General features: G+C 40.8%; 1 protein-coding gene across 9 annotated transcripts in view; it reads left to right on the top strand.

Moving 5' to 3' along the window:
* lrba (LPS responsive beige-like anchor protein) overlaps positions 1-22,788 on the top strand; it is a 198,375-nt gene that overhangs the window by 94,195 nt on the left and 81,392 nt on the right. For 5 of the 9 annotated variants that reach the window (XM_023262251.3, XM_035944417.2, XM_023262254.3 and 2 more), the window contains exons 36-38: positions 7,410-7,576; positions 20,894-21,018; positions 21,339-21,353. In XM_023262251.3, the coding sequence (XP_023118019.2) occupies positions 7,410-7,576; positions 20,894-21,018; positions 21,339-21,353 (307 nt within the window). The remainder of the gene's footprint in view (positions 1-7,409; positions 7,577-20,893; positions 21,019-21,338; positions 21,354-22,788) is intronic. The other 4 variants (XM_023262258.3, XM_023262253.3, XM_035944418.2 and 1 more) reach the window with 1 other exon arrangement.

Raw genomic sequence — 22,788 nt, 5'->3', positions numbered from 1 at the left:
TTAATCAGATATCCAGCCCGGCTTGTCCCAAACTATGTTTCACAATTGAATTCCCCACTTAAATGCAGTTGCTCCTCAGTGACCTCTGAGAAGAAGTGAGCCCCTGATAAGTCTTGCTCTGATATTGCTGTATTGATTTTTGCCTCCATAGAAGCTCTACTAGAGCCTGCTGGAGCCACGGTTTCATTTTGCACTGCCACAATAAAAATAACAGGCCAATGAAACATCCCCCTTGAGGGTGGGGGTGGAGGGTTTTGAAATAATTTTCAGCTATGTCTCAGTTTTTAAAGCCTTGTTCCTTTGTAATGTGTTGTGGTGACGCTATAAGTTGGTTATTGTTTTCTGAGAAATAAACCTCAAAATAGGCCTCTGCAATGTCTCATTTTGGATGTCATTGTGTTACATTGTAACTGGGGAGGTTTGTTAAGCAATGCAGCACCAACTTCCAAACCATGCTCTGCAACTCCCACACTGTACTGTGCTACATGTGAGAAATCTTGCTTTAGTTAAGCAGCTGCAGCAAATCTCAACTAAAACCCCAGAAATGAGAATAATTCAATATATAAAAACAAATTTATGTTTGCCTCCTGTCAGATTTCATATCCTTAAGAAGGCAGTGATAGAGGAGCCTTTTGATTTAGATACCTGTTTGCCTCAGAGACACAACATATGCTTTTTCTTTCTCACCGTCTCTCCCTTTCTTTCTCCCTCACACTCTCGCCGGCTCTCTATGGGACAGAATTGAGTTATCTTTGGCCCTGAGAGTAAGTTATTACAGTGGGCTTAGGGTGAAACAGAGATGAAGATAACTAGGGGGGAAATCCAATTACCTTTTAGGGTTCTCTATCTAATAGGATCCTTAATGTGAAGGAGATCTGCAGATCGGATGCTGCCGCCCTGCACAGCAAATGATAGACTCTGATATCTTCCACAGGAGCAGGGAGGAGAGGGAGCCCATGCAATAGAAGGGAGGAGAGAGAAATCGAACTCCCTCTTTTTATGGAGCTGTTCATTAGGGATGAAATGTGGTGGGCTCAGGGGCACAAGGGCAGATAAGAAGGTTCCGATAGGGAAGAGTGAGCAAGACCCAAGTCATTTCTATTCTTTCTTCCTCTTCCTCTCCCTTCTGCTCAATCTTTTTTCTCCTGTTTTCATATCGCCCTTTGATTCATCCTCTGCTATTATATGAAGTAATTGAATTGACTGTCTGAGAGATCCTGTGAAAGCCAGACGATAGCAGCTAATTAGTGCTTGGCGTCTTTGTCTTTCCTCTGCTGAGCTTGTAAAATGATCTGGCCCTCCCCACGTTAATGACATTAACATTGAGCTGATACTCATTATGTTCTATTATCATAGCACTGGTCTGTGGAAGCATCACAAACCATCAGACAGTGCAGAGCATCACAGGAAAACTCAACAGTAACGCAACATTTGTTACAAAATACACAAAAAACAGTTCACATATTAAAGCTACACAGGAGCCCATCTTTATTGTCACATCAACCCGTTGAACTTATGTTTAGTGTCTGTATGTATTTTATTTGGGGATGCAATTATTGTCTCTCAGAGCTGCTGTTTCAACATGTACTGTTGCCCGTTCTCATGTTTTAAGGAAGCTCCACAGGTTCTCAGAAGGGTTGACTTCAGGAGATGATTTTTCATCCTTTTAATTCCATAGCAACTAATGAGTAAGTGGTGTTTTGTGGAGCATGAGATGGTGTGTTTTCCTGCATGAAAATAACTTGACTCCACAAGGCGCAATTCTTCTTTTTATATCATGGCTAGATATGGTCTTTTAGTAACACCACAGATCTTCTGGAAGTGATTCTGACATTCTCAAAGGTTCTAAAGGGGCCGACAGTCTCACTTTCCAATATTCAAGCCGAGATCATATACTCCGCCACCTGCATGCTAACATCACTGTCAGAGTGGCCATTCACAGCTGCGTCCATCTGGACCTTCATTCATCAGTGAATCAGTTTGTAAATTAGGCTCTGTGTATTTCTGAGCCCACTTCAAACCATCGGTGAGATTTGGCAGGAGGTGCAGAAATACACCTTTATGCACCAGACTCTGGAGCTCCAGACACAACAGCAGATGAAAATGTTCTCAGCTCAGCAGTGACTTTGTGTAGCTGTGATTTTATACTTTTAATTTGTCTGACGAAAACTGTCTTTATTAAGCCAATATCAGACCAAATTCATCAAATCTTATATAGTTAGATCTGTGCTTTTCTAAAATCATTGGGTTTCATGCCTCTTGCAAGACATTGCAGTATTGCACAGATTTTATTTTCAGAAAGGACTTTGTTCCTCCCAATACTGCGTGAAAACTGTGATCTTAATAATCTAAAACAACCTCTTAAAATATGTTTCTTATTAATTAAAAGCATCCTGCATCAATGAACAACAAACAGCCTCATCTGGCCCTGTATAATGCCAGTTATCTGAAAAAATATGTGAATTAAAAATGTAAAATCTTTGTCAGAATAGCTAAAAACTACGTTTAGTCACGGAAATCCTTCGAGAATTACACTTGCATCATAATTTGAGACTCTTTGTGTTAAACACAAGCAATCTGAAAAACAAAGGTTACTCAAACACCCACATAAGAGAGCCAGAGAACCACAACTCCCACAGGCTATTTACACCACATCATTCCCAGTACTCAAACTGATAGCTGCCACCAACTGTAGCTTGCTGTCATGTACTTGTCGCAACTGTAATGTGGTATGTCAGCAGGGCTGGATGCCCAAGCATCTCATTATGGGCAAATCTGTTGTCAAGAGAATGAGAGAAAAAACAGAAACATGCCTATTTTTGTGGCACCGCGAGGATAGGGACACTTTCAGAAAGGCAAGTGACAAAATTCACATAGTGTGAGAACAAAAACTGGACTACAATAGTTCTCTTAAGAGATAATCTGACATTGTTGTCAAAACATAGAGCATATAAGTTGGCATGTTTTGGCATTGTTCTGTCTTCTTTTGGTGGACACTTATTTTTGTCACTGTATGAGGTGGACTGTTTCAGTCAAGACACCAGGAGATAGAAAAGGAGGAGCGGGGTACAGAGGATGGTTGAAGAACAGTAGTCTCAGTCCTGCTGTCTTGTCAACATAATGAAGTCCCCAGATACCTCCTCTGCAGCTCCCATCATTATGTGTGACCAGTTAACCCCGAAATATGACTTTACTCCACAGTTTCCTTTGTTTCATTGTAACACAGTCCCTTTAGTCACTGGAAGAATGTTTTCTTGATTTTTTTTTTTTCATTTGGTGGCACACCTGAGAGCTTACAATGGTGGATGAAAGTTGTGATGAGCGGTGCAGAATGCTCTTGTGTGCCTTTTAGATATTGTTATATGGGAGAAAACTAAACCTGTTCCTGCTTTAAATTCTTATTTTTCATAGAGACTTGTTTTCAAAATGAGCCTGAGCTCTGTGCAGCTACACTGTGTTCATAATTTCAGGCAGCAGCCAATTCAGAGGATGTATTTTTCATCTGGTTGCGTCCTACCTTCATTTGACTATTTGTCATCTCCAGAAGACGTTTTAACACGCACGATTCTTCATGTGACATGACCTTGAAGTCGAGCCGGAGTCATCGTGCAAAAGATGGCAGCGGTGCAGACTGATGTGGCAAAAGGAGGGCGCGGTTTTGCGGAGACGAGAGGTTTCTGGGTAGAAAAGATGAAGAGGCTGCCAGCCAAGCATGGTGACCAGTCCATTAAAGATCAACCACAGACAGTGTGAAGGGAGGAGCTGGGGGAGGAGAGGGAGGAGAGAGATACTTTGATAAGTGTTGCGCCTGCGTTAACCTTGATGGCCGCTAGCAGTGGGCTGATGCCAGCAGCAGGGATCTGTTTCAACTGGATTAGATTATTTTTTTCCTCTGCTGCACCAAGAGAAGAGGGAAAAAAATCAATACTTGGGAGCACAGCATGACAGGAGCATCATTTCAGAATTGAAGTGGCTGTCAGGCATTGTCATTTGGTGACTTTTGTTCGCCATTGTACTTTTAAGCCCTCATTTTTCTCCCCCTCCTCTTCCTTTCACTCGTTTCTTCCCTGGCCCATTGTCTGAATTCCCCTGGTGACATTTTATGTTGCAATTTGAAAACTCGAGGGCAAGAGATCAAGTGCAAGAGAATCTCTCTGAAACCAATTGGTGGACTGGTTCAGCATTTACTTTTGTTTAGCGACCCCCATCCTCCTTTCTCATTTCGTCCTCTTGTCTCCCTAGACCTCCATTGTGTTCCAGGAGGAATTTATTTGTAGTGTATTTGCATTCTCAGATACCAGACAAGGACAAGTCTGATGTCTCGCCTTCCTTTGGACAGTTTCTTTGCCCGTTTGTAAATGAAACCCTCAGGGAGTGCTTGTCAACGGATGTGAGAAATTGGAGATTCTTGTAGAGCGATAGCCCAGCCTTGGAGAGCGTGTAGTCCTGATGTGCCACCAATGTCAAGAGATTGCAAATCAAGCGCTTTAATAACATCTTTTCTGGTTTTGTTTCTTCCTCCTGTTCTCCGACAGAACCTTGAGACCCTGGTGTTGTCAGGCGGACTGTGCTGAAGGCTCACTGTGGCATGGCAACACCACTAGACCTTTCTCTGTCACTCTAATTGATAAACATAGGGCTGATATCTTGTAATGAGCCTCCATTCCCCGGCCTATTATACTGGTTAACCCTCTCAACCCACTGAGGGAGAGGAGGAGGGGATGCATCATCTGACACCAACTACAGCATTTAGATAAAGCCGACACTGCTACACGACTGTGAAACTCTTCTCCGTGCTTCCCCTGCTTGTTATTTGTAGAATCATCATCATGGCAAAAATATGAGTGGGTGGAAGCAATGACCACAATAACAATTTTTAGCAGCAGAAAGCATGCTTGCATGTTATTCTCTGGTTTAAAATGAGGTTCAGTTACGATTAGAATGCATGTGTTTTAATGTTTTTTCTCTGCGTGTTGCTATTTTCTGCCATTATGGTGATTCTAGAGATGATTGCTGTTCTAGTCACTCCTCTCGCAGCCCATTTTCCCCTTAAACTCCCAACACACATCCATAGTTATTTATTTGAACTGTGGATGGATTGTGGGAGACACGACTCAGTGTAATTGACTCGATTAATGCCAGCCATTATCGTTTCGTCTTCACCAAGCTGTCTCCTCAGGCAGAGCCAGCGCCCATGTTGCCCGACCCTGTCAGCCAGGCCATGTAATGGAAGGTGCTGCCCATGATTACAGTGTCGCAAGTCATAACGCTCTCACTGCCAGCAAGTTGTGCCCTGGTGGCTGTCTTGCTAGGAAGCTAGCAAAGCACAGTCCCTATTTTCTTCTACTCAGCCGTATGTTTTTAACTTGGAAAATAGAGCCGCTTGTCTCTTTTTCTGGCTATTTTCTGATCAAAATATGCATGCTGGCTGCTTCAGTCACTCCAAAAGAGGCATGTTTCTAATTGAAATGGAAACAGAAACTTTTTAATTCACTTCTTATGTTTCCTCAGCATTCCTTGAAAGGAATGAAAGAACAGTTTGTTTCAAAAATACTCCAAATGTCCATTTTTAGCTCCTATCCTTTATCCTGTCAGTGGACTCGTATGCAAGTGAATGCAGGACGGTGCCAACAGGGAGATTTACTTTATTCGCTTTAACCTTCGTAATAACATAACAAGTCCTTCATAATACCTTGGCATATTCTCTGACTTCACATCAGTGGAATGACCCCCGGAATTAACAGTTACTTGTCTTTTCCACTTACAAACGAACCCAAACGTTGGCCTTTAATGGCACTACTTATATGTGCAGCTTTTTTGGTTGTTATTTTAGGGGTGAGTCTGTGAATTTGGCCTTTTCTCCCGCGGTCGACTTTGGCTTTGGATATAAGAAAAGCCCATTACGGAATGGAGGGTTTGGGTGTTTGGGAAGGCTCAACACACAGGTGGTGAAGTGTTTGTTTATGGTTATGAGTTTGAACCCAGCACCGTTGATTAGTACTGCAGACTTTACATGTCTCAGACAGGGACAGATGGAAACGGACTCTTTACAGGCCTGCTGCTTGCTGTCTGTTTAAATGATGGAAATCCATATAAGCATTTATTTAGTGAAAATGGATCATTCTTCTAATTGTGGAGAAAATTTGAGCATTTTTTGGCAAGTGTTTCTCTGTCCCACTGCTTTGTGTTTGAAATGTAGCCAACAGTATCTTCTGCAATAACTTGATATTAAATGTAAGAATTCTTGGATCCTTCGAGTCACTTTTCTCAGTCTGGCTTTCCTCTGTTTCCCTCGTGTGCATGACTTTACCTTCCCTGATCAAGATTAATGGACATCCAACTCGCACGCATGCGCATGCATCTAGCAAAGCATTCTTTTTGTCTAAAATTTCAAACATTTGTCCAGTGATCCTTCTTTCACACTCCCTTCGCTTTCCTTTTTCCAGGGTAATCTTGCTGGAAGGTCAGGGCCCACTTTAAAGCCACATAAAGAGACATAGATTGATAATTAAGGCCCAGCAGCCTGCAGAAAAGCCCCTCTAATGTGATTTATACCGATAGATTTTCTGTCAGATACGAAATGTTGTCGGTCAAATTGAAGAGGAGGGCCCATTATAAAGCGCTTTACTGGTAACTTTGGGAAAGAGCGCCGTATTTTTTCCAGCTATATTTTGGGTTAACAGTTACTGCATGACTGTAGTTTGAGGTGACAGCGATACTCTACCAGTGCTGCATTTATAATCTAATGATTCTTTATACACAACGGAAATGCACCAATTCACGTGGCATGTGTACTATACCTTGCCTACACAGCACGTTTTTTACTGGTCCTTTTCTTTTTGCTCATTGTCAATAAGAATGTCATTTTGAAACAGCTCTTTCAAAGTAAGCCACGAGTGCAAAATGTCCAAAAGAAGTGCAAAAGAAATTGGTTGTGAGGCTGAGATGGGAAGTCAAAACACTGTTTCAAATTATGGCTGTTATTTTCAGAAGGTGTTTTAGTTTCCGCGTCGCTGTAGAGTTCAAAGGCCCATTCTGATAACAAATTCAGACAGAGAATAATGTCCTCCCCATGCATTGCAGGTATTGTGTGATTTTTGTGTGCTGGAGGGCATTAGAAAATACATGTCCTCTGTTATTAATCACCATGACACGAGGACAGAAATGACCCTGTGCTTTTCGTTTGGTTCTAGTCAGAGTAGAGTTTCTATATGTGAAAACACTGTTGTGCTATACAGTATATGTATTGTTCCTTCCTCCAGACCTGTTTTTGTTCGATGCAACACAAGTTATAACTTATTTACTGGCATAATTCACTCCTTTGGCACATTCATACATGAATTTGCAACATGCACACTCATGACCCTTAGTTGCAGAATGTGTAATGTTTTTTTCCATCTGTTTTCCAGTCTAATTGCGCTCAGTATGCAGCAGAGAAGCGAGATGAGGAGAAAATGTGCGACCACTTGATCCGAGCGGCCAAGTACCGCGACAATGTGACAGCCACACAGTTGATCCAGAAGATAGTCAACATCCTGATGGACAAACATGGAGCCTGGGGAAACTCTTCCATAAGGTAAAACAAAGACCGAAATAGAACATTTTTGCATTGTTAAGCCCTATAAACCATTATAGGATAATATAGAATTCATTGTTTTGGGGGAAAAATCTTGATCCTGCATACACAAAATACATTTTACAGTATAAACACTTAAATTCATTCTTTATCAGTGCCATTTAAAATTAAAATGAGAAACTACCATTCGATTTAGTATTTTATCATAGTTGTGTTTTGTTCCCCACATGCCAGAATAATTTAAAAGGAGCGGTAAGTGACTGTGTTGCTTAACATTGTGTAGAAATGACTTTAATCAAGACAATGCACCTGTTTTGTTTTTTTATGAGCTACGTTCGTAGCATGTAATTTTCCCAGCTTTGAAAATTATTCAAATCGCTGTAATGGTTTTAATCTCATCATTATCCTTCTCATCTCCCAATACTCATGACTTTGATTAAATTAGATTTGTAAAGGTGAAAATGTCAGCTGTGGGTTGAATGATGCATTGACTTGGGAGAGAGATGAAAGCCATTTGAACAGCTCAGCTCCCATTAAGAACAGAGGGAGCCTTATCCTGTGTGTTTGTTTCACCAAATAGGCAGTAGAATCCAATGCAGCTATTCCCTAATGATGGCTGTTTGTGCAGGTAGTGTGTAATGGCGAGCGGGAGAGACGGCCGCTGGCTCACGCTTGTTAGGCTGAACTGACTCTCCAGAGACTCATCTGGTGAGGGTTAGTCTGCTGTTGGATCAAGAGTCTATCTCTGGCCCCTTTGTTTTCCTTTTTTTATTTGTTTCTCTCTTATATCAGGATGTGGTGGGTGTATTATTTTTCATATTTTTCCTCCCTTGATCCAATCTCCTTTCTCCATTCTGTCATTCTCCATGTGTACTCACACAAAGCGATGCCATTTACTATGGATATTGTGCTCTACGAGCTCTGGCCAGAAACGTCCCCCATTACCGGCCCTTTATGCTGTTGTGCTATTGATGGTTTTCCTAATGGCTGCCGATGGGCGCAGGGAGCCATTGGCACTGGGCCTTGGAGTGCACAGCTCTTTTAATAAATCACAATCAGTCTTGTGCCATTACATCAATATTTTTGGTCAATTACTGTGAAGGTCAGGTGGTGCAGCTTCGCACCAGAGCCCGTGGAATGCGGGCATGGGAGAAACATCTGGTGCTGCAGTAAAAGGAAAAGGTGGAAAACAACTCCTGCCCACCTGTATACCTGCAGGCATCCTAATGTAAGAAATGTTCTCTCCCTAATTCCACACATACACCAAACATGTGGCGCAGCAACATCCCTGCCTGTAAATAAGGCCGGGAGGGGAACCATGGATACACACAATGAAACCCTTTTTCCAGCTGTGAAAATGAAATCCAGGAACACAAAGACAATACGTAGCTATGATTACGTCCTTTTGTTGCATGGGTGTAAAACCCAAATCTGCCCGCTCGCACACCATAAAAACGTATTCCCCAAAGTTTCCATTCAATAAAGGCTCTGAAAATGAAAATATTATTTTCTCACAAGCTGATGGGAATTGTTGTTTCCTCACGGCAGGCATCTAATATCTTTTGACACAGTGTGACCTGCCTGAATGCAATTTGTGTCTTAATATCCAGCTTACAGCGGCCCTGGCCTCTGGAGGAAAGAGGTGTTAGGTGATTTTCCCTTTTCCATTCCCCTGCTTCGTCTTTCCTCTGTCTGTGTTTCTCTCTCTCTTGTTCTGCCTCTCTTTTACAACATTGAGTTTCTTCTCCCTTTTTCCTCCTCGCTCCTTATCCTTTGCTCTCTTTTGTTTCACACTCCACCTCAGTTGTAGCACTGAGTGTCCAATGAGGATTCCTTGCACCAGACAGAAGCAGTGTCTATCATTTTTGTGCCCTTGTCTGTCATCTAGTGTCAAGACATAGACAGATCCTCAGCTAGTCAGACAGGGCGACTACCTGTTCATCCATGCATTTTTGTCTCACACCTTGAGACCCAGGTGTGCAACATGCCAGTCGGCTGTCTTTTTAAAAGAGGAAAGAAGTAAATGAATGGCTAGCAAGACGGCCACAAATGAAACTACTAGCAGATATCATTTTTTTCTCTCCTATTTTTTTCTGAGCTTGGGTCCACTGAGCATCCAGCCTGCTGCGGTGTTTATTTGGGTCAGGAATCATCTTTCATGTATATGACACCTAGACAAAGTCTACAGACAGAGAGGGGAGATGAGGGCAGATGATGGAGAACGCCAACTCACCGTCTCTGGGGACAGACACTGCTCTCCTCTTTTTCCCTCTCATACCTTCTCTTTATTGCATTCTAATAGGCTGACTAATGTACCATGGAAATTCACTCTGGATGCAGGAAGCGGGGAAAGTAAAGGGAAGATGGCTGCAGCTGAGAAAAGGTTGGAGTGGGATATAGAAGAAATGAGCACACTTTTGTTCAGAGCTGTTGTTGACAGTCTACTGATGTAGCCAGTCTCTTTGGGGCAAATGCAAACATTATTCACGTTGCAGATGCAAGCTTGCATCAGCATCCTTTTTTATTTCCAGTTTACTGGAAACCTCTCAAAACACAGCCTCTCAAAACACTCACACCTCCAGCACCCACTCCTGTCCCTCTGCTCCTCCTTCCTCATATAAGCAGCTCATTTTCTGCAGCACCGCTGCTCTAATGGATGCCCCTGGGCTAGAGGCTTCCCAGCCAAGGGACATCCATCTTTTGGCATGTCACACTCCCGCCCAGCAAAAAATCTTTGTGATGTGCACTCCAATTTTTCTTCAGTAAATCAAATCTTCCTTCCTTCAGAAAGACAAATGCTTTAGGGTTGGAGTGTTATAGAGAAAATCAATACCGGCAAAATTGAAACAGTATGCCCTCGTATTGATCGGCCTTGTGAGATCGAAAACCAACAGCTTTGTAACTGTTCCACTGGACAGTTAGCTGACCTGTAATGGACAAACTATTGATATTAGCATTACTATTTTATCTTGTGCTACGTCATTTCACCAGTGCACTATTGAGGGAAGGAAGCCAAAGCAGAACATTCACAGCTAAGTCCCAGAAAGGATTTTTTCCTTCTTATAAGCTAATATCACAGTAAATGATATCAAAAGGTGTCTGCACCAAATACTGCAGAGGGTTTGTCACATCGCTTTGGTTGTTTTTTTTTTTTTTTTAAATAGGTTTTATAATAACAGTACTCCTTCAGATATGGATGAAGCAAGTCATACAAATAAATTCAATATAAATGAGAAAATGTTTTTTTTTTTAACTTAAATGTTCTACATTTTATTTGATGCATAACCTGAGGCATGATTAATCAATTAAACACAGCCTCAAAATTTGGCTTCTTTGGATTACTTAGATGTTTGAATATTTCTAATTCCAAAGATATTTAATTTATAAATGAGCAACAGATCTTTGCATTTAAAAAAGAACCTAGAACTAATGAATGTTTGCCAGTTTTGCTTGATAATGACTTAATGAAAATGTTTTCAACATTGCTCTTATATATTTACATCCTGTTATATATTCTGCTATATATTAATCAGCTAATCATCGTAGCATAGCGTGTGATGAAAGTTAAGATGGTTTTAATTGCTTAATTATTTTTATCATCAATATCATGATAACATTTAATCCATGAAATGAAACAACGTGGTGAAAAACACCCATTACTAACCCTCAAGTACTATTTATACTTTGACCTCTAGCACAGTATTCAAATGTATTTAAAAAATGCAAATTCTCATATTTCAAAATTTGAAAGCACCAAATGATTAATGGTGTTTTACGTGAAAGCTTTGTTTAGCATTTGCAAACTAAAATATTCTTGACTAGATAAGCTAAACTTGTAATTTCAACTGTTATATCGGCTGAATGTAAAACACCAATTAATCAGTTGGTTTAATTGACATGGTGTGGTTTGGTCTGAATTGATTTACAGCGTCATCTCCACGGTGAAAGAGGCAAACAACTCCCCAACTACCATCAGATCCAAATAATAGTTTATCAGAACTGTGATTCCAAAAAACATCAAATCACCTTTTTCCAACTTCAGAAGATCACAAAATACAAATCCCTCAATTTAAATACCACATTTTATGTTGATTTATTCCTGTCACTCATGGTAAGTAGTTGATTATTCTTTTTCTTTTTTTTTTTGTTGAACTAACTTGACTTTAGCATTGCTGCTCATTCCCCCTCTTCCAGATTACAGCCTCTCAAATCCACTCTGAACATATGGGGCTGTGCTTACTGCACTAAGGACATTCACACTGTACTTTTTTTTTTTTAAATAAATGATTGCATGAGAAGCCGCGGCAGCCAGATTAATCTCTACTTGTATGCTTTCATTCCAGACTTAAATCACAATTATGATACATAATACTGAATGTAATGCATGTGTTAACGCTGAGGTCTGCACAACGTCTGCGCTGCCTTGCGTGTATGTGTTGTGGACACACTGTACATTAGGGCTGCTGCTGGTACTGTGGACGCAGGGCTGAAAAAGGAAATGGGACTCCGGCATGTCAATGGAGATCATAACCATAGGAAACAAGAACATAACAGTTTAGAATACACTGACTCTCGGAAATGCGTGACACGAGAGGGGCAGGAAGACAGACAGAGAGAGAGGGGGAGAAGGATGGAACCGAGGATGAGAGAGGGAGATATTTGTTACTGAAGGATCAAAAGTTGAGATGGAGACAGAGACAAGACAGGAGCATTTTTGTACGACATCCTTTCCTCCTGCTACAATATACGCTGAGCCGTAGCGATGAGCGATTGTGCAAATCTGTATGTAAAATGTTGAGAGCGTGTCTTGTTTGCTGGATGGAAAAGTCTGCAGCTGCTGACTAATCTCACCATCACATTTCCTTTGTTGCTTTTGTTTGGGAATGGAATAAACACTGCAGCTTCGTCTTCATTCTTTCTAGATTCAGGTTTGTTTGTTTTTTACTGATTTATTAATGCCATTTTCTACTTGAAATCATTTTTTACACCTTACCTTCCTATCGAGCAAATAATAATATTTTTTTTTATTCTGATAAGATTCATTTTGCTTCATCGGTTTTACAGTCAAAAGTCAGGTTGGCTGTTAAGTTTCACCTAAAGTAGATTGTGTCTTAAATGAGATTGCATTGATTTACACTTAAAAAGTCCATCACTTTGTTTAGAATTTAAGTGGTAATTTTTAGCTGGTAATGGCTTTTTGGTTTGCTTATAAATACTTGCAGTCTAAACACAAACACGACCCGATGTTCTGAGCTCCGGCAGCTGCAGCTCCCGTCTCATCTGAGGCAGAGACAGTTGTTTCCTTTCGTCCAGGTCCCGGCTACTTCACAACCAATTAGCCGGAGCTCGACTTCGTGATCATCCATCTGCCTCGATACAGTCATAAACATATAGCATAAACATACTACACCAAGCAATACGAGCCGGCCCTCAGTTATGCTCGTCTCTGTAAACGAGACCCTCCGTGTCACGCAGACCGAAGTCCTTAAACGGGTTTAACATAAAACCCTTCACTTCATTAATCACACGCTGTGACATCTCGGCAGAAAAGTTACATTGAACAAAAAGGATGTTCCCTAAATCTCTGGGGAGACTGTTCAAGTTTGACAGACGTGCGTTCCATCAGTTACATAAAATAACGTGCCACGAAGGCCCCACCGTGCAGTCTGGCTCATGGATATGAATTAGAATATACCCTTAATGATAACATTTACCTCGACTGTATATACAGTACAGTGGCTGGGCCTGTAAGGAATAGTAACAAAGTGTCATGGCGAAACGTATTAACAGCTGATGATGTCCATATGTTAGCATGGTTAAGTGTTGCAGCGTAGATGGCGGCTCAAAAAAATATTACACTTAGTGGATCATTTAAAATCACAACAAAAAGGAAAGTTAAAATTGGTTCTGTAATTATCATTGTGGGGATTGTTTTTCCACAACCTTTTTTTTTTTTAATGCTTTTTTAGTACTCAGACACACAAAACACAATTCCCTAAAGCATGTCACCTAAACTGGAAGTGAAGATCGACAAGAGGTTATCAGTTTAGCTGATTTACATCTTTTAAAGCCTTTTCTCGAATTTTACTCCATCGGTCGGTATTGTCCTTCCTCCTCCTGGCAGCTCGGAAACGTAATGGAATGCTAGTTATGAAGAATGAAAGAAGGCCGCCATCCCAGAAAGACCAATTACACCATCGTACCTCCTTGCCTGGCTGCTCACAGCAAAGGCAGGATTCTGTAGCAACTCTCAGATTTATGAGTTTCATATACCCTTACGAAAGTATATGGCCTTGGTGGAGCAAGGTCACGATAAAAAGGTGCTGATCAATATCTGAATGAAAAGCCATTTGGGAAGTTTTTAGGGCCTTTTTTTTTCTTCCCTCCCTTTCTCCCTGGATGCAATATCTGCAGAGTATCGATTGTCCAGGGCCAGTAGTTAGTCAAAGGCTATCTCCTTTGACTAACCCCTTTGCAGCATGTCAGCCCCCCCTTCTTCCTCTTGATAGATTGGTATGCTTCCAGCCACTGTAATTACACCACGGGACCAGCAGGTCATTTATTTTGCTACTTTCAACATTTGCCAAAAAAAAAAAAATCGCCTTTATCTTTAGAATCCAGCACTTTCTTGTGCAACGAAAGCAAGTAAAAGGGACACATAAAAAACACCAGCGCTATAGAGAATATAGCATCGTGGAGACTGAGGATTGTCCTCTGCTCGTAGATCCTCGGCTTCTTTTCCCGTTTCCTTTTCCTGCATCTGAGTACAAGTTCAGCAGCTCCTTTAGAGGATCAGACCAGAGGAGTTCCATATGTAAGCTCTGTGATCTTAAAAAATGATACTGGTGATGAATAAAAGGACTGAAAGCATGTCATTCCTCATCGAGCAGTTTAGGAGACTTTAGGAGAAAATTCAAAAAAATAGCGGGCTCGTTATTACTGTACTCAGCTTTCTAAACAAATAGCCAGTGTACTTTGATGCATCCACTTTGGTAGGTACAATTTAATGCTAACCAATAGAAAATAATATACAAAATGCATATATTCGAAATTTTAAAAAATCTTCATTGTGGGCTTTGTTATTACTGTTTTTTGCATTTTGTCAACTGAAGAGAGCCATTATAATTAGACTTCTGTTTATTACTGCCTTTGACGTGACAAACACACACACACACACACACACACACACAGTGAACTATCAGTGCTGTAATGGGCACAGCCGTATGATGGAGAGAGGGGAGGAGGTGCTCATGAATAGCAGACAGTCCTAGATGAGATTGTTGAGCCTCGCAGTTCAAGAAACACAGCAAGCATGTATACAGAGAGGAAAGAAAAGAGTTCATGAATGTTTTGTTTGCTGTACAGTAAAGTATCAGCAAGGCCGATCAAAGAAGATGTTTTGTGCAGTTTGGAAATAATAAACTAAAGCCAAATTTTCAAATTCTAAAAGTTTTAAATCAGATGTCTCAAAATGCTTCTATTTTTTTATCTTTACAATTTCAATATCAGACCCCTTAGTTGGTTTTGGCATCTGAGGTGTAAGGTTAAATATGGCTCCATGTTTGTGTTATAAATGGGAAGCTTTAAAGTGGAAAAAACACCCCTCAGACTCCCAATCTCAGCTGACCTTGAGCTAGCTTCTCCCCCGTGTTTTTCTTTCGGGGTGTGTTGGAAACGTCGGTACGCGTTCAGATTTGTCACAGCATTCAAGATCAGCTCTGAAAGCTAGAGGTCAGAAGATTATTACAATGGGCCAGTAATGGCAGAATTATGCAACCCCAGTCCAGTGGATGCCCTCATTACACCGCAGTAGTGGTGATAAATGGCCTTAAATGCATGTTGTCAAAATCACAGGAAAAATGTGACTCTTTATCAAAAATACAGATGGTACCACTTCAGTGCTGTCGCAGTGGAAGTGTGTGGACACAATTTAGTATGTAGTTGATATTTCTGATGTGGCAAAATGCGAAGCTGTTTTAGAATTAAAAGAATAAAATGCTTTTCTTTTCACAGCATATTACACAGTTATATCTTTGGTCAATATTTACTGCCTTCCTAATGCAGCGCTTTTTCTTTTACCTCCCATGAAATCTGATATAATTAGTGTGTAATCGTCTGGCTTTTGTTGGTGAATTTACACTGAGTATAATTGCTGCTAATTGGAAGCCTCACACTAAGCCGGTGGTAATTAGGCCTTGATTTGCATTATTTCATTTGGCTGCACTGCATTGTGGAGAGTCTGCAGCCTTTTGCCGTCCACCCATGGGAGTACTTTGATCCTCACAAGCTGGTGATGTTGCGCAGATGCAATATCACTCTCTGTTTTTTTTTTTTTCCAAATCACTTTTTGAAAGCTCTTGGATAAATTGGAGTTAATTGGGAGGAGTGGTAGGTGCTTGTGTTGTCGTGGTAATGAGAGAGCGAGAGCGTGTTGGTGGCAAATTCGGTGAAAAGGGAGTTAACACAAGAGTGATAAAAACCAAAGGATGGGAATGTACAAGGTCTTTGTTTCAATTCCTCAGCTCACATGTAAGCCAAGATTGATTTCTAGTTTTAATTCTCTTTACCCATATGAATGGTTTTCATTAGACTTTTTTCATTACAGATCTGATAAAATGTTGCATTTAAGTTTATATTAAAAATAGACAAATTAAATGACTTGAATCTGTGATTAATAGTACGGATGGGCAAAATTACACCCTCATTTAAGGGGATAAGATGGAAATGTTGCCTTGTCTGTGACCCTAACGTTACCTCTGGTAAATCTTGTAAACAACATTAGCTGGGGTGAATTAACATACACACATGTAGATGGTGTCCTGTAAACCTCATTGGAGTGGGAAGGATTGGCATTAATGCACATGTAGAAAATCACCTCAGCGAGACTTAATCATGCCAAACAATTTCAGTGGGAAGGTATTTGGTCCTGTTTCATTTTAATTTGAGTCTGGAGATCCCATCGACGCAATCGCTGCCACCGTTTGACAAAGAGCCAGCGCTCCAGCAACCAGTCCTCAACATGACAAATCCTCAATCTACTCCTTCTCCCCGTTTCTTCTAAACACATGGTTTATGCAAATCCAAGCAAAATGATCTTGGGGATAGCAGCAATGTTTGAGCAATTTGAGGGATGCCAATAGGAACCTGGCATTAATATAAAATAAGCAAGGGGGGAAAATGTCCTGTACATATGCAGGTCTCATTGACTGTACCCAAATTAATTTAGCAGAAAGGTTATGAATGACTGTTTGTGCCCAAGTGCAGTCGCTTGTAGTGATATATGAAAGCACATCCTCTCTGCTGGTCCTGCTTGCCATGATAAAGGTCACGTTATCATTTACATACATATCAGTTGCTTTGAATGTAAACCTATGCAAAACAGTATTTTTATTTTCTTTTACATTCCATATTCACCCACTTACTGTCCTAAGACGCCGACTTCAAATGAAATATGAGTAAAATAGCCAGGAAGGAAATGAAATGCTTTTTTAAATATTATTTTGAAATATCAAATGTCACAAAACAACTTTTAAAGACTGAAAATGGCAGAAAAAAGCTGCGATGCATCTGTCTGTGGACAGTCCGGTGTGAATGGATCTTGATGGATGGCCTTCATTTGTCCTTGTCAGCTAACGAACAATAGTCCCATTGAAGGAGCAGTGCTATCAAAGTTTCAGGACCTGCACAGAGAATCTATTAACATGTTTAAACTGTCTGTTTGATGATAATAGGCAATTTTGGCCCTCATACACAACTACTTAGAAACTCACTAGCCCGAATAATACAGTGATTAATAGAGATGACCTGAATGTTTATTTTATTGTTGCTTAGTTCTAAATTAGAGTTCTATTTAGGATCACATTCAACCTTTAGTACCTCCTCATGGAAACTTAACAAAAAATATCATGACTCTGAAAAGATTAATTTAGGTTATCATATAGCAATGATGTTCTGCACATTTTAGAGACTAGTGCTTTAAAAACATATTTAAATAATGTAATTTCAGTCATCAGCTGCGATACTGTAATATGTGACCTGACATAACTGTGCTTCTTATTTGGGTAAACAGCACCTATGTGTGGGAGTAGTTTATTGTAGAGGACATGGTTAATGTAGCTCACTTGGCCTTCCTCTTTTCTAAATGCTGTTCTTTCCAAATAAGCATTTCATGAATCCTGAACCAGCTTTTACACTGAACACGCCTCACAATTAAACCATTTGTTTTGTGTGTCACCTAACATGCCAAATCTGCTTGGACGCCTGCTCTGTTTTGATGTAAATGGAGAATTTAGTAGCGCAATTGAAATTCTAAAGAGCTCACCACTAAAACATATCCTCACGGCAGCGTTGACGGTTTGCGTTGAGTTTATTAAATTGAAGGCGTAACTGTTTTGTTAACTGATTATGTGCAGGGAGAATCCAGGCCACATAAAAGGAGAAACTCTCGCTCCCCCATTTCGTCCAACGTGTTGGTAAACTTGCTCAAATTTACAACTCCACAGTCCTGAAGAGCATCCAAAAGATGTTTAAAAACAAAAAAGGTAATTACTATTTACTACCTCACATAAAACTCTTCTGGACCCTGTTTCATCAGTAGCCAATGTGGTCTGCATTAGAAAGGCTCAACGTTTTCTCCTCAACACCCACGAACACAGAGTCTCCTGTAAGGCAATCACTGATGTATATGTAAGTATTGCTCAGGCTTTAAAAACACATGCACACACACGGCCTCTGTGTCTCGCCACCACTTTCATCAGCTGACCACAGTCGCTTTGGGTTTAATGAGCAGCCCTTCCAGACACCTTTTATGACCGAACTAATTACTAATTACACAAGTGGTTGAGTGAGCCACAGCACAACGCTGGCCCTTTGTTATTTTAATTGTTGTTATTTTGAAGAATGGCGCCTCAGTAAATTCTGCCAAGGATGCCCTAGGAGGATGGATGAGCTCTGAATAATTTATTATCTTTGTGGAAACACTCTCAGTGTGTGGTATGGGGGTTGCATAGGGCCGTACATCTCTATTCTTGTTATGGCGGCACTCTCATCGGGGATTGATGACGAGGTATCTTTCATCGTCCGTCCACCTCTTCTAGCACCCCGTCATTAGGACTTCCACGGTCGCCTGTTCACGGTGTGCCGGATGACTGTGACTGGCAGAGGTGGTCCCCCTCATACTGTGACTAATTACTCCAGCCAATGGTTCCCTTCCTGGTGGATTAATGTGCATCGTGTGAACTGGACAGATCCCCACCTTCCACAAGATGAGAGGCAAGTGCATCCAGATTCTGAGCTGTGTGCCATGCACAACCTTGATAATTCTTTTCATAGATGAATACCACTGCAGGCAGGATGATGAAGTGGCCATTTGCGTTCTGAGACTATCACATGCAAACATGGAGCACAGTCTTTGTCACCGGTGAGAAATCTGGTCCTGCACAGATATGTGTCCCCTGCGTCTTTCCAACTTGCATTCTGCACAACCACATACACTCTCTTATGATTCACAGCTCAGAATATTCATCTATTTGTAATTTTTCACGACTAACATTTTCTTGTGTCATACTTCTCTGTACTCTTAAGTGAAATAAATGCGCCCTGCAGGCTGCTTTACATCCAGACTTAAAATCTGAGGAGTAGCCGCCCTCCACTTGTCATCCAGCTATTTGAGAGTGATTTTTTTTTTAATCCATATGAATCAAATAATCAATGGTTTTCATTAGCCAGGGCATACATGGTTTAAAAGGACCCGTTTGGAAATTGTGTTTATTTTCTTGCGTAAAGCTCCTTTCCCTTTTAGAGGCCCCTGTGTGATCATTGGTGTTGGACTGAAGATTTGTGAGGAGCCCCTGGCCAGAGCAGCGTTCAAGAGCAGATCACATAAAGCATGCTGGGGTTCTCCCGTCACAGCCTGTGCCACTGAAACCATAAACTGTGTCTTCCTCCAACTTTAACCTTTACAGGATACACTGCAGCCACTTATGAACAACCTGGTCGTGATTTTTACATTTTTCTTCCAAATGTTTCAACCGCTGTGTGTTTATTGCTTTTGACAATCTAATTTCAGTATTGGTGACTTGGGCTATTTTGCTTTGGTTACTGGTTTGAAGGACTGGCAAAGGTTCATCTGTGAAATGTGAACAGAAAGGAAAAAACCCAGATGCTTTTAGGTAGCAAGTATCTAAATTTCTAATGAGAGTGCAGATCCTGCTCATTTAAATTTGTTTTCACTTTCACACAACACAGAGGAATGGAAAACAGACACTATTTCACTAACCACGGTAAACTGTTGCAGCCGGTTTTAGGAACACGTATGGTAGACCCAACTCTACAACATCAGGTCAGTCTGAGACAAGGATTTCTTTATTTCCTAAGTGTTTTTCTCATGAGAACGTTTAATTCAGGTACAATGACTATTTGACTTTGAGTCAGGCAGTCCAGATTTAGTCTCACTGAAGACCCTAGTGCATGTTGTTTATCCGCCCCACCTGAGTTATTAATCATTACCACGTTTTTACTTTTCAAAAAACAGGATTTTCATACTGCCTAATTGATACATAAGCAGATAAGTTAAGATAGTTAAGTTTCGAAAAAAAAATGACTCGTTTAAAAAATGCTAATGTGACACTATTCTGATATGGATATGAATATTTTAATCCAGCCACTTTCAAAAACAGAAGTGATATATAATTATAGACAGGCACACAGTATTCTTGCACAGTCCTATATAACAACAAGTCCTCATTAAAAGTTAGCACTTTCTTTTCCTTGAGAGCAGGGTGATTTACTGACTGGACCCAGTAAAGGAAGATGTAAATTGGAAAGAAAAATGGAGTTATAGACATTGATTAATATTGGTAATGCTATCCACCCCCTCCTCTGTGCTTGTAATGGCCTTCTCCTTATCCTGCTAGCCATGAGTCCTGACAAGAGGTATCCTGCTGGGCTTGAAATGAGCCTAGAATGGAAGCACGTGCCACAGAAAATGATCACGCTGTCATTCGCTCATTCAACTGTGATGGCATTTACTTACTCACTTCACTGTCTCAAAGGGAGAAGAAGGAGGAAAAAAGAAAGACGAGGAGGGGATCACCTTTACCTCAGAGATAAAGACACTGTCATTGTCAGGATACGATGATTTGGGTTCTCAGCTTGTGTTTAAGTGAATGTTTTTAAAGAGTGATTCTGAGGGTTAAAAAAACTCCAGACACAATGCTGGCTTTATGTATGCTTGCTCGGACCAAGTGCTAATGCTGGGCTGCTATACCATGCTGGCTGGTAATTGCTAACACATGTGCTACCTCTGTCTCGTTGCAGCCGGCCCAGGGAGTTCTGGCGCCTGGACTACTGGGAGGACGATTTAAGGCGGCGACGGCGCTTCATCAGGAACCCCTTCGGATCCAGTCACTCAGAAGCTACGCTCAAACTCGCAGCCGAACACGGTCAGTCCCGTCTGCCACGTCTGTTCATTCCCCGCCTGTTGTTTGCACCCTTTCTTACTCACTTGGTGGTAACACCAGGTACAAGGCAATAAAAATTAGTCCTCCCGTTGCAATAAAAGATTTATTGTACCACAAGACACAGTAAAATAGCACCCACATTTGAATTTCACGAGGTAATTTCATACTATGCCTCCCATTATGCAAAGCTGGATTAATGAGAGTGTTAGCTGGCTTTATTCACACAATCAGTTTTGAAGTGATTGGTTATAAGCAACATGACATGAAATTGTATTTATTCTTTTTTCTTGGCTGCGTAACAGTGGCTGATATCAGCGGTAAGTAATATTCACACTCCCTCTTCTTCTTTCCTTAGAGATTTTTGTGTTTGCAAGAAAAGTCACTTGGGATATAAGCTTTATACGCTTTTCTTTGCAGGATAATTTGAGTCTGTAGTCAGAATCATAGTACTTTCAGGTGTGTAACACCAGTGAGATATGTGTCTAATACTATATAACTATAATAAGTTAAATATTATGTTTGGAAAACCAGAATTGCAATCTACCAAACATATTTGTTGAAGATAGAGTTCTTGCTGTACTGTAAACCTGGTAAAGAAGAAAGGACTATTAAATACAGTTTAGTAGAACTTCATCAATTCTCAAGGTTCAGAATTGTCAATAAAACCAACATTGATTGCTTATTCTTTTAGTAACTGAACTGGTCTTATCAGCTTTGCCTCTACTTTTTTCTTCTCAGTAAACGTTGCGTGACACATTCCCCACAGTTACTTATAACCGAAGTATTTACATGACTCATGTCCCTGCATCAACACCAGGAGTCGCATTTCTCCTCTAAAGTGCATTTTATCCCTCATTTCGGCAAATGTCCTGCACAGGCAATGGTGTGCAATCATGCTGGACCTACATCAACCAGCACAATCAGTTACTTTCTTTAAAAAAACACAATCATTTCTGGACCCAGAAATGTCCATAACGTGTCACCTGCAAAAGTCCTGTTAGATGTGACATCGTTCCCAAAGACAAATGGCAGGTGTGACAGGAGTCAATAAGAATATGATCTAAAAGCAATAAGTGTTGGGATCAGAGGATCCTGGGAGACTCTGCAGTAATGGCTGCAGCATGGAGGCAGCTGGGAAGCGACGCCAGAGTCCAGCTGGTCGCTGTTCTTCTGCAGCAAGACTCTGAATTTAACTGTTTCCATCCTAATTCCTCCATGTTTTCCCTTCAGCTGGGTCATGATGGAGAACAGACTTATCACTTCTGCTCTGTCATTTTCTTTTTTCAGCAGACGACAAAAGGTTAAAGGAGTTCCATGAGTTCAGGTATTCGGTCTGGTATTGGATTTTTATTTAAAAATATTCCAGCTGATGTGCTGTGTATATTCATCACTGGCAAAAGAAGACAAATTCCTGCAAACAACATTTGGTTTCAAAGTCAAGTCTGTGTAAAAATAGCCAGCGGCCAGTTGTGGCAAGGGTATGCTACCTCATGAGAGTATACTGCCTGGCTCAACTATGGGAATATATCATTAAAATAACTCTCTGACATTGAAGCCTGACGGCATCCATTTTCTGATGTAACCTTTCGTCTTGTTTTACTCGACCCGACATTTGTTACGGAAGTGCAGCTCAAGATGAGAATGCAGGGCTGAGTTTTCAAACAGAGCACAAAGGTCATATCTGGCTGTAATTATATTCATCAGATGCAGAGGGGAAAATGCAACCTCACTCCCTAAGAAAATATTTAGTAT

The sequence above is a fragment of the Amphiprion ocellaris genome, chromosome 4 (genome assembly GCF_022539595.1).
Source record: "Amphiprion ocellaris isolate individual 3 ecotype Okinawa chromosome 4, ASM2253959v1, whole genome shotgun sequence".
NCBI classification, from domain to species: Eukaryota; Metazoa; Chordata; class Actinopteri; family Pomacentridae; genus Amphiprion; species Amphiprion ocellaris.
The sequence above is the reverse complement of the archived record's forward strand: the minus strand, read 5'-3'. Positions and strand labels throughout refer to the sequence as shown.